The following is a 17,709-nucleotide window of genomic DNA, read 5'->3' as shown; positions in this document are numbered from 1 at the left end:
GCTATTTGTGCATTCAGTGGCCCAGTTTCTCCCCCATTATGCCTAAAATGCAAAAAAATAAACATTACTGTTGATACTATAAAAAGAGAAGGTGAAACAGTTGATCATAGCTCTACAGTGACTGGGCACTTTGTTGGCTGCCTATCTACTTCTTTAGACTTCCTGAAACCCAGATGATTAGGAGCAATTTGTAGAAAGTACGTGGTGGAGGTGGGCTGTGCTGGCATTGTTGCCACCAGTTATCACAATGCAGTTGACACACAGGGGAAAGAATTGTCCCTGGAGAATGTGGGTAACATCTTGTTGATGCTCTTTTTCTATTGCTCGCTTGAAATATTGTCCAAATTTCACAGCCAACAAATAACCAGGGAAAATCAAGCAGACAGTTTACCAAACTGATTGTGAAACTGACCAGTCTAGGTTATGAGAATGACTAGATCAACTTGTAAGGCTCTCTAGAACAGAGAGAGGCATTTTCCAGCAAAATTGATGGGGCTTACAGCCAAATCTTGTTTTTGTTGTTATTGTGTAGAGTTAATGTAGCCACCCACTCCAGTCCAAGATGAGTTTAGTAAAAAAAAACAAATGTTGACCTATTCTGAAAGTACTCTTTTCAAAAGTTATTTTTGTTTTCATTTGCTCTGCTCAGCATATGCATGGTAGCCAATGTTAGATAAAGAAAGGATGGGAACAACATTATTTCAATATGCATATCATGCCTCGGTACATTTGGGGGCAGTGTGTTCCACAGTGTGAAGGCTATTACCAAAAAGGTCTGTATCAATGATGCATCTATGATTGATACTCTGTTAGTAAATAATAAGCTAACCCCCCCCCCCAAAAGAAATAAACTTGCCAACAACGTGACCAACTGAAGGGTCTTCTGGACTCGGAGTTGTAGCTGGGGAGATAGGAATTTCTTTCAAAAGAAGAAAAAAAGCCATTTAGACAAATAACTAGAGACAACAAAGTCATTTACTATCCCCTTTATAATTGGTCTATCAAGGCACTCAAGGCAGGTTTAAAGTATATTATTACAGTTTAATAGGCATGATACCAAAGGCAACACAAATAGGTACTGAAAAAGAGACAATCAAGCATGTCAGGAATGACTACAGGCAACTGTGGGTGACAGGAGACACATAGCCTTTGGAGAAGATTTTGTGGTATCTCACCTCTCTCTCTCTCTCTCTCTCTCTCTCCCATAAAACTCTGTGAAGTATTGCTATATATACAGTATATTAACACAAACTTGGGGAGAAGAAGGGTCTTTTTAAAACTTTTTAAATCTCTTATTGTCACCGTTACACCACTCTTCCCCTCTGTTTCAACATCTTCTCTCTCCTCACTATAATAATTTCTTGGGACTCACCTTCTCTCCCCACCATGCAAGTCCCTGCTTGGTTCATTCTCCCCACTTATTTCATTGACTTTCTCTTCCCCTTGGTCGAATCATCCTTTCATTGCAACATCTTGCCCTCCACTTCTTTCAATTGTTTCCCTTAACCATTTATTCTCCCTGTATCTCATCCAGTCTCTTGCTCAATATTCACCTTCTTTGTTCTCTTACCCTGATTTGTTCTTTCCTCCCCATGAGAGTTTTTTCTCTTCCAAGGAGAAAAAGAAAAGGAAAAAGGAAGTAACTGGCTATTGAAAGATACCCTGGATTTTTTATGTGGTCAGTAAATCTAGTGGAATATCACTTCCCTCTACCTATTTTTAATACAAACTTAATATATTTCTAACTTGGACCCTCTCTTGTCCCATCTCCATCTTTCAGCTCTTCTAATATCTGCATGTTAGCAAATACCTGCTTCTTGATATTTATATCAATAATTTGAAGCAATTCATTTTTCTTATATAAGGTGTAATGACCACATTCCATAACACTATAGTAGCACTAGACTGAAAAACAATTATAGCATTAGAACATCAAGCAGGGGAAGGGAAGAATGAGAGCTGAGGGGGGAGCAAAATCTTCCAGAGAGAAAGCATGTTTAAAAATAGAGTGGCCGGCTTTCCAATCTAGGTAATTAATCTGTCACAGAGATATAACTCCAGATGCTTGTTGTAGGAGTTCAGCTTTAGCTCATACTTCATAAAAGACTATTGCATGGCAATAAAATAAAAATATTTACCTCCTTGTCTTATTTGGAAGTATGACTTAGGGATAGCTTAGAGATAGTACTATGATAAAAATGAGTGTAGGAGAATATTGAATAAAACAGTGGATCTTAGTTCAGAGATGCATTGGATATGCTGTGATACTCACGGTAACAGAAGGGAAAGCTATGATATCCATTGGCACACCGATCACAGGCCTCACCCTGATAGTTCAGCTTACAATAACAGTGACCTGATCCTTCTTCACAGCCATTGGAATATTTAGGGCTACACCTGCAGGCTACATGAAATGACATCATCAAAAGCTTTCTTCAAATACATGTATTTCCTGAAGTTTACCATTACAATAACAGAATAACTATTGTACTTGCTACTTTGTTTAGGGAGCAGATACTACTTTTTATCTTGAAATGCTGTGTGAAGCTTATAACATCAATATCCTTATTTTATAATGATAGAAACTTAAGTAATTAATATTTCAGGGTTTCTCAACGAGGGTTCTGTGGAAACCTAGGGTTCCGTGGGAGGTCACTAGGGGTTCCCTGGGATATCATGATTTATTTAAAAAATTATTTTAATTTGGGCAACTTTGCATTAAAGAGGTAAGTTTCATTCTTTACTTTTAGTTTAAGAACACTGTTAATACATATATATAGGCCTACACATGAAACGGATATAATGATTTTGTAATTTCTGGCCTATATTTGAGCCTGAATGTGCAGGGGTTCCCCAAGGCCTGAAAAATATTTCAAGGATTCCTCCAGGGTCAAAAAGTTGAGAAAGGTTGTATTACTTCATAGTGGAGATGTATTTATTTTGTCTCATGTGGAGGAAAGTGGCTACAACTGCATTCTAGAATGTTATTGATAATACAAGGATCTGAATGCTGTATCACGGTTTCAAACACAATTCACCCCCACCAGCTCCTATATTTTAAGGACTCTTGTAATGGAATTGCTTGACCGTACTTTTACATCTCTTTCAATGGAGCACTTGATACAATGTTTCCTTTTTATTTTGGCATTTGTTTTCCACTTCCATGGCAGCTTACCAAAAACAGTTAAAATAAAGTAAACCATTGTTTAAATCATACAATGCACAGACAAGGAACATGGCAAAGCAGCAGAACCACAGCAGTAGAGTGAGAATTTTTTTTAAAAGGCCTGAGTAAATAAGGAATGCTCTTTAATGCCAGAAAGAACATGAGATTTGATACAGGTGAACCATACTGGATAGTGCATTCTATAGGCAGAATTTCATAACTGAGAATATTTTCCTTGTGCATACTTCTCCAGCCTCTAAAAATCGGAGGCATCCAGAGAAGCATCCCTGAGACTTCTAAAAGACAGATCTAAAACCAGGCTCTTAACTGTTAAGTTCTTCAGAAGAACTACACCTCCCCATGAAGTGGCAGACCATTAAATAATGTAATCTCATTTTCAGCACAAATGACCAGGCTCAAATTATCCTACTTTGGACACATTATGAGAATAACTAGGTCTTTGGAGAAGGCTGTGATGCTGGAAAAGGTGGAAGGAAAGGGAAGAAGATGACTAGCAGCAAGTGGATGGACTCAGTTACAGTGGCGATGTATATAGTGGCAGTGAGTTGGAAGACCTGTACGACCAGGTTAGGATAGATTGTCATGGATAAAATCTATCGATCACTAAGAAATGACACCAACTTGATGGCACATAATCAATCAATCAATCATGTAAGCCCTGGTCATACTCCATTCTGCTGATCAACAGTCCAGTTGTATTCTAAGCCTATTCAGCTGCCTAATGATTTTCAAAGTTAGTTCCCATCAAGAAAACAATAATCTGAGCTGCCTCAAGAAAATGGATAAAAGTTGCTACTCTGTCTTTGCAGAAGTAGTTGCCACTGATGCATCAATTTTAGCTTTTTTTTGTCTTAGACCATTAAAAAATAGTCTAGACCAAAGCAGACAGCCATGCTGTTTTGTAGTGACAGTTAAGCTTTCCAAATGTAGCAAATGAGAGCACTTCCACATCACCCCGTTTCACTCCTGTAACCTCTCAAAAGAATTAGAAGCTGACTTGCAATCATCTCAGCTACTGCTGCCCTTGAAACAGAGCACAAGAACATCATAATCGATCAGAGAATCTCATAATCTTTATTGAGTCAGCCTCACACACCCACTCCACACAAAATGAAAAGAAATACTATAAATTATTAGCATGTTTCTATCAGTTTACTTCATGTTCTTTGTACTTGTCAGGCCATATGAAAAAAAAACTGAGCAATTGTTAGACAGGCAGTTTTAAAGCCACCAAGCTGTCTTTTCTTTTCCAATCTCTACAAGCTGTGACACCAAGAGAATAGCATGTTAACATTGTTTTCCCCAATAGCTGTAACCATGGTACTATGGTAGAGGAGTGGGGAGAGACATATTCTAAATCAAAGGACACTGAAGTTTGCAGGGGCAGGGAGGTACCTCAAGACTAAAAATCAAGAGGATGGATGGGGCAAGAATGTAAAATGGGCCACCCAAGTACTCCATACATTTCAAATAAATAACAATGGAACTGGGGGGGGGGGGAACTGACTCAGGTTCATAACCAACCAGCACCATCTTTTGAGAGATTGGGTTCCAAATTGGTACATAGCCCTCATGAGAGATGTCCTCAAAATCAGGGAGACCAAGGCAGCCAAATAGTACTCTGGTTTATTTGACAATTGTCCAACATGCTAGGCATTTGCCATCCTAACAGAGAACTTTTCCCATGTTATTTAAAATAAAAAGCACTATATGTAGTATAAATAGACTAACTTCACATGCTAAAGTATATTGAAAATAATTTTATCAGTTTTTCCTATTAATATATTGAGGGGAAGGGGCTAATTAAAAGAATAAAAGAAATGACATACGTATACATCCGTGCACTGCCGTGATTGGAACACCAAATGGACGATAGTACCCCTTCAAACATTTCTCACAATTTATACCAGCTGTGTTGTGCTACATGGGGTAAAATAAAGGGGAAAAAACTGGCATGAGAAAAACACAATCAGAAGAAGAGCTAAACAAGAAATAATTAAATTTTGGCAACTTTAAATGTGTTACTGCAGTTAAAAAAAAGGTTGATGTAGCAGAACTACAGTGACTTGAGATTTCTATTAATCTATCAGGAATAGTCTGAGCCAGGAATGAGTAATTTAGGGTTCAGCAGGGATTAGCAATCTTTTCTAACAGTGGGTGCAGTGTACAATCACATGATTGTACAAAATATCACAGGTTTAAAGAAAAACTTAAAAGGCAAAATAAAATTAAAAATGGCCACATTATCATCAAATCTCTGAATTTTCATATGAAATCTCATTTTTTGAGGAATTTCCACTTTTACTTTTATGGTATTATGTTTTGTGGATGCCTTCTAATGATGTTATAGGTATTGCACTGCCAACTTCCAAGATTCAACTACATGTATGGTAAGCTACCAGAGCTCCATCTTGGAATATCTCTCTAAGCAATGTAGCACTGGGTCCTTCAGAGGTACTGGAATTACCAAGATTAACCACTGAATTGCATCAACTGAAAGGACCAGCAAGGAGTTTAAGGTGTAATTTTTTCTGACCAATTATATCTTTTCCTAGTGCTTTCTAATATATGGCTTACTTTTTGTGTTTGACTTTCGATTTGTTTCTTGGTTTGACTTCTTGATCTTTTCATTCTTGTTTCTACTCTGACTTCTCTCTGTTGTCCTCCTGACACAAAATGAATTACTCCTATGACTCAATCTTTACATCCACCGCCACATTTCTAACATAGTATTGACATAAAACATGTAAAATTATACTATCAACTATAATAAATTCAACTTTATATGGAAGATGAATTCAGTTCTAGGCATCAAAGTTTTAAAAGGACAGTGACGAATTGTTCAAGTTCAGAGGAGGACAACCGAGACGGTTAGGAGTCTGGAAACCAAGCCCTATGAGGAACAGTTAAAGTATCTTGGTATGATTAGCCTATTGAAAAGACATATGAAGGGAAATGTGATATCTTAAGGACTGTCACACAGAAGAGGAAGTGGACATATTTTCTACTGCCCAAAGGACAGGACCAGAACCAGTGGTTAAAACTACAAGGAAGTAAGCTCAAGCTATGCACCAGGAGGAATTTTTTACCTGTATAAGCTGTCAGCCTATGGAATAGTCTACTATATGAAATTGTGAGTTCTTCTTTGTTAGAGGACTTCAAGAAGAAGTTGGACACTAATCTATCAGAAAGGTTCTTGTGGATCCTGCACTGACAGAGTGTTGGGCTAGATGACCTCTAAGGTAACTTCAGACTCTATTGTTCTATGACTCATAGCATCCACTCCCATTAAACAACTTCATTTAAATAAATGTAACAGAGAATATATGTTTGGTGCATTAATTTATCAGGATTGAGCAGCTACCAGCTTACTACAGGGGCAAAGATATTTCATGAAAAATAATGGGGAAAATAAGATTTACACCGGGAAATCCATCTAGATCACAATACACACATTAATCATTAATTTTATCCATAGAAATAAACATATTGTCTGTGTACCAAGTCCTAATTTTCAACTGTTTGCAAACAATTTTAATTGTGTATCTGTACTATAAATAGGACAAGTGCTATTTATATGCATCTTTTGGGAGGGGAAAGACATAATCAGATTTTAGGATAAGCATTGAGCTTCATTTGCACAAATGAATTATGGACAATCAACTTCAATTGCAAGTGATAGTATTTCATAAGATTCTGGTTATTTTTCCACTGTGATGCTGTTTAGAGAAGAAGCTTAGCCAATAAATTATTTTATGGGCAAAAGTGCCAGGAGGAAACTTCACAAAGAAATGTCAAATGGAAAAGAAAAAGTTTTCCTCTTTCTTTTGAAAAACAATTAGTTTTTTACTTACATCCAATTTTGTCTCTGACAAGCAGTACTTTCAGTTTAGGAAGGAGATCAAAAGTACATGGTTGCTTTTGAAAGGTTTGCTTGGATCCCAGATTACAAGGGGAAAACCGTTTCTCTCCTTAGAAATACGAATGATACTAGGAAAGCAAGAATTCCTCTAATCCTTTCCTTTAATTTCAAATCTAATTTCTACCCTTCCACTCAACCAATATAACTATATTAATTGAAGGAGAAATTCCCCATTTTCTGAGAACACATTTATACCCCCTAAGAATCCACTGCTGAGGATCTTAAAGAACAACATGAACCATTGTCCTTTTATTTATCCTTATCAGTCTATCAACCAAGGGAATAATCTTTGTTTTGTTAAAAGTTATTACTCTGTGTATCAGCTATCACATTTTTATGTGCACTGGTTTTGCTTCTGTATCTAAAGCTACATAAAGACAGAGTGACATAAACAAAAAGGATTAGTTTGTGACCATATCTGGATTAGATCATTTTTGTGCAAGCTATAATTGAAAAAAGTATGAGGGAATTATGTACAACCATATGCATCCCTTGGCCTGATAGCAGTGACCTAAGACAAGAACAGTCAATATTTTATGGGAATCATGTTGCACTTAAGGTTTGGGGGGAGTGCGAAGGACACAAGAACAAATGGATAAAGTGGGGGATGTCATGCTGTAGTAGATGTAAGTGGCTTGCAGGTTACCTGATAATTTTTAAGTCAGTAGCCTGCTGGCTAATTGAGGATTCTTGCGTATTCCATAAACACAACCACTGTTTTCCAATGAGACAGCTGAATAGGATACAGGAGCAGCGGTGAAGAATGTGTTTGTTCCTTTGGGAGCCTTCAAGGGAAGCAAGGATCTTAAGCCAGATTTTTTTTTTTTACTGGGAAGTCAGGCTCAATGCTCAGAAAGTTCTTGGAAAACAAAAGCAGTAGGATATACTTGGCAGGGAACTTTAGACAGATTGGAGAAGTATGTTTTATTTCTTTTCAGTGCTGCTAGTGTTCAGAGGTATTGCCTTCATTTGTGTTCCCATCCTCTGTCCTTTTATTTCTTTGTTTGTTCATTATTGTTACCTTTGATATACAGAACTTAGCCTCATGTAACTTGAAGTAGCTAGCCCATTTTCTAAGAAAAATCCTTTGTTGCTCAAAAATAATTTATTCTTTGTTAGTCTAGTATGTGTTTTGCCCTACTAAACACACACCTAAACTACTTGTACTTTGTAGGAAAAAAAAATCCTGGAGTCTTTTATTTAAATACTTATTCCTGGGGAAGGGGGATTTCTTGTTCTGCCCCACCCAGATTCCAGGTGAGGGGATACCTCCCCATTCAAGAACAGGTGCTGGTACCATAACTACTTGCACAGGTCTTTCACCAGAGGAATAGCAATACCCAGGCATCACAGATTGTTAAAAACTATTCTTAGAAAAGAATATTGTTTATAAGTGAGCGTGCTGGTGTCCACTGTGCTATATGGAAATGAAAGTTGCGTATATAAAGAGGAACATAAAAATAAGTTGAATGCAGTGTGAATGGGGCATTTATGTGGCAAAACAAGAAGAGATGGGGTCAAGAATGAATGGGTGATGAATGAATATCATGTAGATACAAAAGTGAATGCTAGTAAGAAAGAAATACAGTGAAATGCTTTGGTCATATAAAGAGACAGAATGAGGGCTCCAAAACATAAATATGAAGGAAAAGAAAATAGGCCAGGAAGAAGTGAAGGACTACGAAAGTTGTGGCTGAATGGAGTTGATGAGATTCTGAAAAAGAGAATGGTGAGAAGTTTCAAAAGCAAAAGGCAAAACATGAACAGTATGATGGAAGCAAAGATGGTTTGCAAAGATAGAAAGTATGACAAGCTGTAGTGAATGGTGCTGGTATAAACTAGATTTAGTTATATTTCCTTTTCTTTTTTTTTTCTTTTCTCATGTCTTTAATTTATTTGGCTTATTATTTCTTACTTCTTTTCCACCCTCTGCATAATACTGATTACTCTAAAAGGGAATTGTGTGATAGGCACCCTTTGGCAGAAATAACAGCTTCAAAACAGATCAGTGTCCCACTGAAATATCCAATCTCTGTGATCTGTGACTTCTGGGTCTTGAAGACTTCCAGTCTTCAAGCAGTTCTAGAAGAGCTCTTCTTTATCTTCAAGCTAATGCCCTATAGGTAGTGAAGAAACTGAAGCTGAAAAGAGGTTGAATATTTCAGCAAGACAGTAATCTGAAACAACTTCCAAATCAACCATGAAGTCCTTATAAGAAAGAAGGCATGGATTTGGAATGACCTCCACAATCCTAAAATAAAATATTATTGAAAATCTGTGTGGAGGTCTCAAACATGCAGTGCATGTAAGGAGACTTAAGAATATTTCTAAGCTAAAGGAATTGGCTTCAGCAAAGGATCGTTACCTTGACATGGTGCTGGAGCTTGAGCACCTCAATGATGCCATGAGCTAAACTGTGAAGGGCCACCCAAGACGGGAAGGTCATGACAGAGAGGTCAGACTAAATGCGATCCCTGGGGAAGGTAATGGCAACCCACCCCAGTATTCTTGCCGTGAAAACTAAATGGATCAGTACGACCAGAGATATGTCGGTATACCATCAGAAGATGAGACCCCCAGGTCGGAAGATGGTCAAAATGCTACTGGGGAGGAACAGAGGATGAGTTCAACTAGCCCCGGACGTGATGACGCAGCTAGCTCAAAGCCAAAAGGACGGCTAGCGGCCAACGGTGCTGGTGGTGAACGATGAATCCGATGTTCTAAGGATCAACACACCATTGGGACCTGGAGTGTAAGATCTATGAGCCAGGGCAAATCGGATGTGGTTATTGGTGAGATGTCAGGATTAAAGATAGACATTTTGGGCGTCAGTGAACTGAAATGGACTGGAATGGGCCACTTCACATCAGATGACCACCAGATCTACTACTGTGGACAAGAGGACCACAGAAGAAATGGAGTAGCCTTCATGATTAATAGTAAAGTGGCTAAAGCAGTGCTGGATACAATCCAAAAAATGATAGAATGATCTCAATTCGAATTCAGGGCAAGCCATCTAACATCACAGTGATCCAAATATACGCCCCAACCGCAGATGCTGAAGAAGCTGAAGTAGAGCAGTTCTATGAGGATCTGCAGCACCTACTGGACAACACACCTAAAAGAGATGTTATTTTCATCACGGGAGACTGGAATGCTAAGGTGGGCAGTCAAATGACACCTGGAATGACAGGTAAGCATGGCCTGGGAGAAAAAAATGAAGCAGGACATAGGCTGATAGAATTTTGCCAAGACAACTCACTCTGCATAACAAACACTCTCTTCCAACAACCTAAGAGACAGCCTTATACATGGACTTCACCAGATGGACAACACCAAAATCAGATTGACTACATCCTTTGCAGCCAAAGGTGGTGGACATCTGTACAGTCGGTAAAAACAAGACCTGGAGCTGACTGTAGTTCAGATCACGAACTTCTTCTTGCACAATTTAGGATCAGACTAAAGAGATTAGGGAAGACCCACAGATCAGCTAGATATGAGCTCACTAATATTCCTAAGGAATATGCAGTGGAGGTGAAGAATAGATTTAAGGGACTGGACTTAGTAGATAGGGTCCCAGAAGAACTATAGACAGAAGTTCGCAACATTGTTCAGGGGTCGGCAACAAAATACATCCCAAAGAAAGAGAAAACCAAGAAGGCAACATGGCTGTCTGCTGAGACACTAGAAGTAGCCCAAGAAAGAAGGAAAGCAAAAGGCAACAGTGAGGAGATATGCCCAATTAAATGCAAAATTCCAGAGGTTAGCCAGAAGAGATCAGGAATTATTATTAAACAAGCAATGCGTGGAAGTGGAAGAAGACAATAGAATAGGAAGGACAAGAGACCTCTTCCAGAAAATTAGAAACATCGTAGGTAAATTCCAGGCAAAAATGGGCATGATCAAAAACAAAGATGGCAAGGGCCTAACAGAAGAAGAAGAGATCAAGAAAAGGTGGCAAGAATATACAGAAGACCTGTATAGGAAGGATAACAATACCGGGGATAGCTTTGACGGTGTGGCCAGTGAGCTAGACATCCTGAAGAGTGAGGTTGAATGGGCCTTAAGAAGCATTGCTAATAACAAGGCAGCAGGAGACGACGGCATCCCAGCTGAACTGTTCAAAATCTTGCAAGATGATGCTGTCAAGGTAATGCATGCTATATGCCAGCAAATTTGGAAAACACAAGAATGGCCATCAGACTGGAAAAAATCAACTTATATCCCCATGCCAAAAAAGGGGAACACTAAAGAATGTTCGAACTATCGAACAGTGGCACTCATTGCACATGCCAGTAAGGTAATGCTCAAGATCCTGCAAGGTAGACTTCAGCAATTCATGGAGCGAGAATTGCCGGATGTACAAGCTGGGTTTAGAAAAGGCAGAGGAACTAGGGACCAAATTGCCAATATCCGATGGATAATGGAAAAACCCAGGGAGTTTCAGAAAAACATCTATTTCTGTTTTATTGACTATTCTAAAGACTCTGACTGTGTGGACCATAACAAATTGTGGCAAGTTCTTAGTGGTATGGGGATACCAAGTCATCTTGTCTGCCTCCTGAAGAATTTGTATAACGACCAAGTAGCAACAGTAGGAACAGACCACAGAACAACAGACTGGTTTAAGATTGGGAAAGGAGTATGGGAGGGCTGTATACTCTCACCCTACCTATTCACCTTGTATGCAGAACACATCATGCAACATGCTGGGCTTGAGGAATCCAAGTCTGGAGCTAAAATCACTGGAAGAAACATTAACAATCTCAGATACGCAGATGACACCACTTTGATGGCTGAAAGCGAAGAGGAACTGAGGAGCCTTATGATGAAGGTGAAAGAAGAAAGTGCAAAAGCTGGCTTGCAGCTAAACCTCAAAAAAACCAAGATTATGGCAACCAGCTTGATTGATAACTGGCAAATAGAGGGAGAAAATGTAGAGGCAGTGAAAGTCTTCGTATTTCTAGATGCAAAGATTACTGCAGATGCTGACTGCAGTCAGGAAATCAGAAGACATTTAATCCTTGGGAGAAGAGCAATGACAAATCTCGATAAAATAGTCAAGAGCAGAGACCTCACACTGACAACAAAGGTCCGCATAGTTAAAGCAATGGTGTTCCCCATAGTAACATATGGCTGCGAGAGCTGGACCATAAGGAAGGCTGAGAGAAGGAAGATCGATGCTTTGGAACTGTGGTGTTGGAGGAAAATCCTGAGAGTGCTTCGGACTGCAAGAAGATCAAACCAGTCCATCCCCCAGGAAATAAAGCCAGACTGCTCACTTGAGGGAATGATATTAAAGGCAAAACTGAAATACTTTGGCCACATAATGAGAAGACAGGACACCCTGGAGAAGATGCTGATGCTAGGGAGAGTGGAGGGCAAAAGGAAGAGGGGCTGACCAAGGGCAAGGTGGATGGATGATATTCTAGAGGTGACGGACCCATCCCTGGGGGAGCTGGGGGTGTTGACGACCGACAGGAAGCTCTGGTGTGGGCTGGTCCATGAAGTCACGAAGAGTTGGAAGTGACTAAATGAATAAACAACAACACAAACAAAGGAATTGGACAAGGAAGAAAGAAAAATTCCAAAGCAAGGAATAAAAAGACTCTTACCTGGCTACAAGAAATGTTTAGAAGCTGTTATGCCTGCCAAACTAGGTGTTACAAAGTACTGACTCAGGGGGTCCAAACTTCTGCACATGCCATATTCATTGTGTTTTTTTTAACTTTGAATCTGTAAACAACTGCATGCAAATAGTAGAATTTGTAGAAATATGTCTTAAGTTCATCCCTTGTAGAGGATGTGTCAGCTTCTGTTTTCTTAGAGATTCATAGAAACCTATAATTTGACTAGAATGCCTAAATTTCAGTATAAAACTGAATGCATTTTCTTAGAAAAGATTGCGAATGGCATTTCCACAAAGCCAGAATAACATAACTTCAAAAAGAAAGAGAATAAGATAATGTAAAAATAGTTTAATATCCCTTGAAAATTCAGGGATTGATATGCATTTTTACACAAATCATTTATCAATATATGCATTACTCAAATGCATTTATCTGTATTGTTTTAATATTTGTGTTAAATTATGTTATGGCACTATCTAAACCATGTATTCTTAGTAATAGCCTAAGGTCTAATAGTTCTATTCTAAGGAATAGACCTGCATAGTTAGCGATCAAAATTGGATAAAGCTTTGAGTGACAGAAAGTTACTCTCTCTGCTTTCTATCCCGGAACAATTAAAGTTCAGTATGCCATTTGCAACTTTCATGTACTTATCAGTCTACAAAAGGGGTTGCAGGGGGAGGGGGGGTTACCTGACACTCAATGCAGACTCCTCCCCCTTGATACTGTCCATGAAGATTTAAGCTTTCTTTACGTTGTTCAACCTCAGGATCATAATAGCAGTCAAGGGCGTGGCCATGGCAGTTGCATGCTGAGAAAGATGGTGAGTTAAAATTATTTTTAACAAAAGGAGAAAATGAGCAATGGGACACTGATTTTTTTTAAAAAGCATCACAAATTGCACATACAACCTGCAGTGACTTTTTCACAATCAGCAACAAGGCAGGTATAATATGCTCAGCTTGCAATCATGAAGCATTCCAACTAATCAGATTTTAATCAGGTTGACTTGACACAAGAGTCAATTTATATGCTCTTAAAAAACTGCAGAATCACAGTTCTAATCTAAAGAAACAAAACATAATCTGCAAAAACTTTTATTTTCTAACACAACTGTTTACTTGTTGGTTGCCCAACTTGATCTCATTTCTTAGAACAGACTAAAAAAAGGGACACTCAAGCATCACAGCAAGAAGCTGTGCAGTTAATACAACAATACTAAGTGATAAACCATGTTTTACAAGCACAGTAGCTGGTGTCACCTACCACACCAGAGGTGAGCAAACTCATGAAGACTAGAACAGGAATACAGTCAGATTTATCAAACAGTAATGTTTTCCTGTGAAGATTGAATTTTAAGAAGTTCAGTGAAGAGTCACAAAGCTCTCACAGCCTCCAGGCTCTGGGTCAGAACTTCCACAGCATCCCTGGTCTGCAGGCCTGCAACTAGGGTCTGTGTCACCCGGGACAAACATGGATTCCGTACCCATTTTGGTGCACCCCTAGCACTCATTTTGGCGCCCCCCCAGCGCGGCACCCAGGGCACATGCCCCATTTGCTCACCCACCCACCCAGTTGCCACCCTGCTGGTCTGATTTGGGATGGCAATGTATAACTGAGTATAAATGGCATATTGATGGTACTTCACCCAAAATTCGTGGATAACCTCCCCCTGTGGTTTCATGTAGATGTTAAATAGCATGGGGGAGAATAGATAATCTTGTGGCACCCCTTACTAGGGCAACTACCATTCTCAACCATTCCTCTGCCATGTACTCCAGCTGTGTGCACCTTGCCAACCCTGTACCCTTACTATGGTAAAATCACCCAAGCACATTTTGGCTTAATGCAAAGTATGGACCAAGACACTGAGATATTGAATCTTCTATGAATGCTGTTAGTAATGGAAGTTCTTAGGGAACCATAATGTCTAGATCACATTTTGCTTCTAAAGGGCAAATGCAAATTAAATGAGATACGTGCCATGAAGAGTGTCCTTTTTCTTCCCAATCTGCTGGCATCTTCAGCAGGAGGACTAACCTTTTGTGAAGCTCTTTTTATCTTTTTTCAATTATTTAATTTAACAACTGGTTTCTTTGTCTTCTTTTCCAGGCAGCCTAGTTCTTATGCTAAACTTACGCACTTTCAGTATTACTGCTCTTATCTTCCTATTCTTCCACTCCCCACTCCTTCCCTCCAATATCGGTATTGTTTCATCTACATAAATTGGTCTGGAAAACTGGGAGTGATTGGCTTTGGGGGAGGGGGGAGGGGGGTAGGAGGTGTCCCATTACCCTAAGAATTCTGATTCAGTACAAATGTAATCAATCCAGAGTACATCCTAATTATTCATTATTTTCTGCTACAAGTGGTTTGTTTACTCAGGATGATCAAGTAGCTTAAGTTCTAGAAAGGGAACAGTGTAATGTAGAGGAATTATTTACTTACACTTTTACTGATACATTTTTATTTTAAAAATAGTGAATTGTTTTGTATGAGTACCACAAAATACAGAGCTCACCATGGGACTCACCTGTTCGTTCTAGCTTACCATTTATGTGATCGTTATTATTATACAGTATAAACCTTGCACATTTGGCTTGTGTACACATTAAGGCAAAGCTTTTCTTCCTGCATCACTTACGTTCACAGAGATTTGGGCTACTGGCTGTTGCAGGTTGCCAGCTTTTCTGATGATACCCTGGGCAGCAACGATCACAGGTTTCCCCACAAGTATTGTGCTGACATTCACATTGGTACCTGTAAGTATAAAGTAATTTTCAGTTAAATTTCCCCCGTTGTGCTTTTCATTATTTTTGTTGTACTTCTCATATCATATTTCCTTATCAGATGCTTTTTAAAAATAATATAATTTATAGATTATGTCCTAATCTGATGATAATACAAATTCAAGTGTTAACATATTTGTTTATAAAATGTATATCCCACATTTTGAAGGAAAAAGCCCAAACAGGAGACTAATAACTTTTTCAAAACAAAACTCATTCCATAATAGCCATGGGGATGGATGAATGGATAACCTTTACTGTAATCTGAGATTTTGGGGCAGGGAGGATCCACCACATCACCTCCATCATTTTATAAACATAAAGTAATCATTTGCAAGTGCTGATGTTTTGATTGTACTGTTGGTTACTTTACCTGTATGAATCTGGGTTAGTTTTTTCAGTACACACATCAGCGTGTCCATGACAAACACACTGCCCACCAATGCTGATGTCTTTTATACTGTAGTAGTACTAGATAACAGAAGAAATAAGATTTGTAGACAAATAGCAGAAGCAATCTATTTTCAAAACATTCTGTTAAATAATTTTATGAATACAAATTATTTGCTATGAAATATAGATTTGGCCCAAGTACATTCTCCAAACATGTATTACTTACTCTGCTACTAAACCATTAGAAGGGGACTGGTAGCACCTTTTTCATGAGAGCAGATGCCTTTTAATAACATATGTTAGTTCAGAAAAGATGCTACCAGACTCCTCCTGATTTTTTCCCACCATAAACTAACATGGTTCTCCTACTACAATGCTACTAAATCATGTATTTGTTTTGTTTTTTAAGCTTTCTATATTTTAATGTTTTTTTTCACTTCCAAAGAGGCGGAAGACAAGAAACAGTGGAGGGAAAGGGAGGGAACTGTATCAATACTGATAATAAACAGCTAAAGGGATAAAAAGCTGTACCTATGGAGGAAAGAAAAAACCACATACATGGAAGGCTGAAATCTTTCAGTTCAGCTATGGGACCCACTTGGTGTCTTTAGGCAATCAGCTACATATCAGCTCCCTTATCTTTAAAATTAAGATAATATTTGCCCATTTTAAAGGTACTAAAAAGGCTAGTGAAGATTCTTCACAGGGTTACTGATAGCCCCTCTATGAGTGTTCCCACAACCCTGCCAGAGTTCTGCAGCTCATCTGCAGCCAAGTCAGTCAACTTTTGGCTCAACTGCAATGCAAAAGTATGTGTGCAAGAGCATTTATGTGGGATATACCGTATATGCTGGAGCAGGCAGCTTCCCATTGGCACAAATTTCCATCTCACCCTGTCTTATCACTTCTCCCCCTTCCCTACCTTTCACCAATTGTGGTACCTCACACAGTGGCTGGCTTTTTTTTCCTTGCTGCAAAAACAACTCTATTGAAGTTAACAACAATGCCAGTTTCTACTCTCCCTTATTAGACATTTGGAGGGAATTATTCTGGGGTTTGGACAGCAAACCCAGAAGTACCTTGAGATAGAATTTAATATAGGCAATTCTTTGAGCACTTGGGGAAGTATTTACCTATTTATATTTAACCCCTACTTCAGACACAATATGCCAAGACCTAGCTCTCTGTAGAAGGCTCTAATGCTGGTAAAAGTGGAAAGAAAGAGAAGAAGAGCATGACCAGCAGTAACTCAGTTACAGTGGCGATGTATGTGCCGTTGGAAAACCTGAAAGATCAGGTTAGGGATAGATCATCATGGAGAAAAGCTATCTATGTGGTCGTTAAGCGTCAACACTGACTTGATGGAACACCAATCCTTAGAACAAACTCTATTATACCATAGAGATATAGCAAACAAAAGGGAAATACTACAAAGTTGTTTTTCCCTTCACTATTCATCTCAGTGGCCAATATAATGCCCATGCACTATTAATTCAAACATTTGGTCATTCTTCAACGTCATTTACCCAATTATTTTCCATTTCTGTTTGTAGAGATGCCATTCCTTGAGCCAAATTAAGACCAAGGCTTCAAGCTTATAAAAATTCACCTGGGAACAAATTTCCCTGAATTAAGTGCCACTTCTGAATATACTAACAGAGGATGGCACTGCATTCCTACATGCTACAATTTGAGTAAGGCTCATTAGACTAGTAAATTTATTTCATTTATACACATAAGATTGGGTTAGAAGTCATTTGCAAGCATTACTAATCTAAATGGTAT

At 38.7% G+C, this 17,709-nt stretch overlaps 1 protein-coding gene across 1 annotated transcript in view; it reads right to left on the bottom strand.

Moving 5' to 3' along the window:
• The window catches only part of LAMA3 (laminin subunit alpha 3), a 157,857-nt gene that overhangs the window by 114,160 nt on the left and 25,988 nt on the right, over nucleotides 1-17,709 (bottom strand). Inside the window, exons 6-9 of the mRNA XM_063299956.1 lie at nucleotides 15,905-16,002; nucleotides 15,387-15,502; nucleotides 13,435-13,553; nucleotides 5,017-5,107 (exon numbers count right to left, since the gene is read on the bottom strand). Of these exons, the coding sequence (XP_063156026.1) occupies nucleotides 5,017-5,107; nucleotides 13,435-13,553; nucleotides 15,387-15,502; nucleotides 15,905-16,002 (424 nt within the window). The remainder of the gene's footprint in view (nucleotides 1-5,016; nucleotides 5,108-13,434; nucleotides 13,554-15,386; nucleotides 15,503-15,904; nucleotides 16,003-17,709) is intronic.

This window comes from Candoia aspera, chromosome 3, assembly GCF_035149785.1.
Source record: "Candoia aspera isolate rCanAsp1 chromosome 3, rCanAsp1.hap2, whole genome shotgun sequence".
Classification (NCBI taxonomy): domain Eukaryota; kingdom Metazoa; phylum Chordata; class Lepidosauria; order Squamata; family Boidae; genus Candoia; species Candoia aspera.
This window is presented reverse-complemented; position numbering and strand designations above follow the sequence as displayed.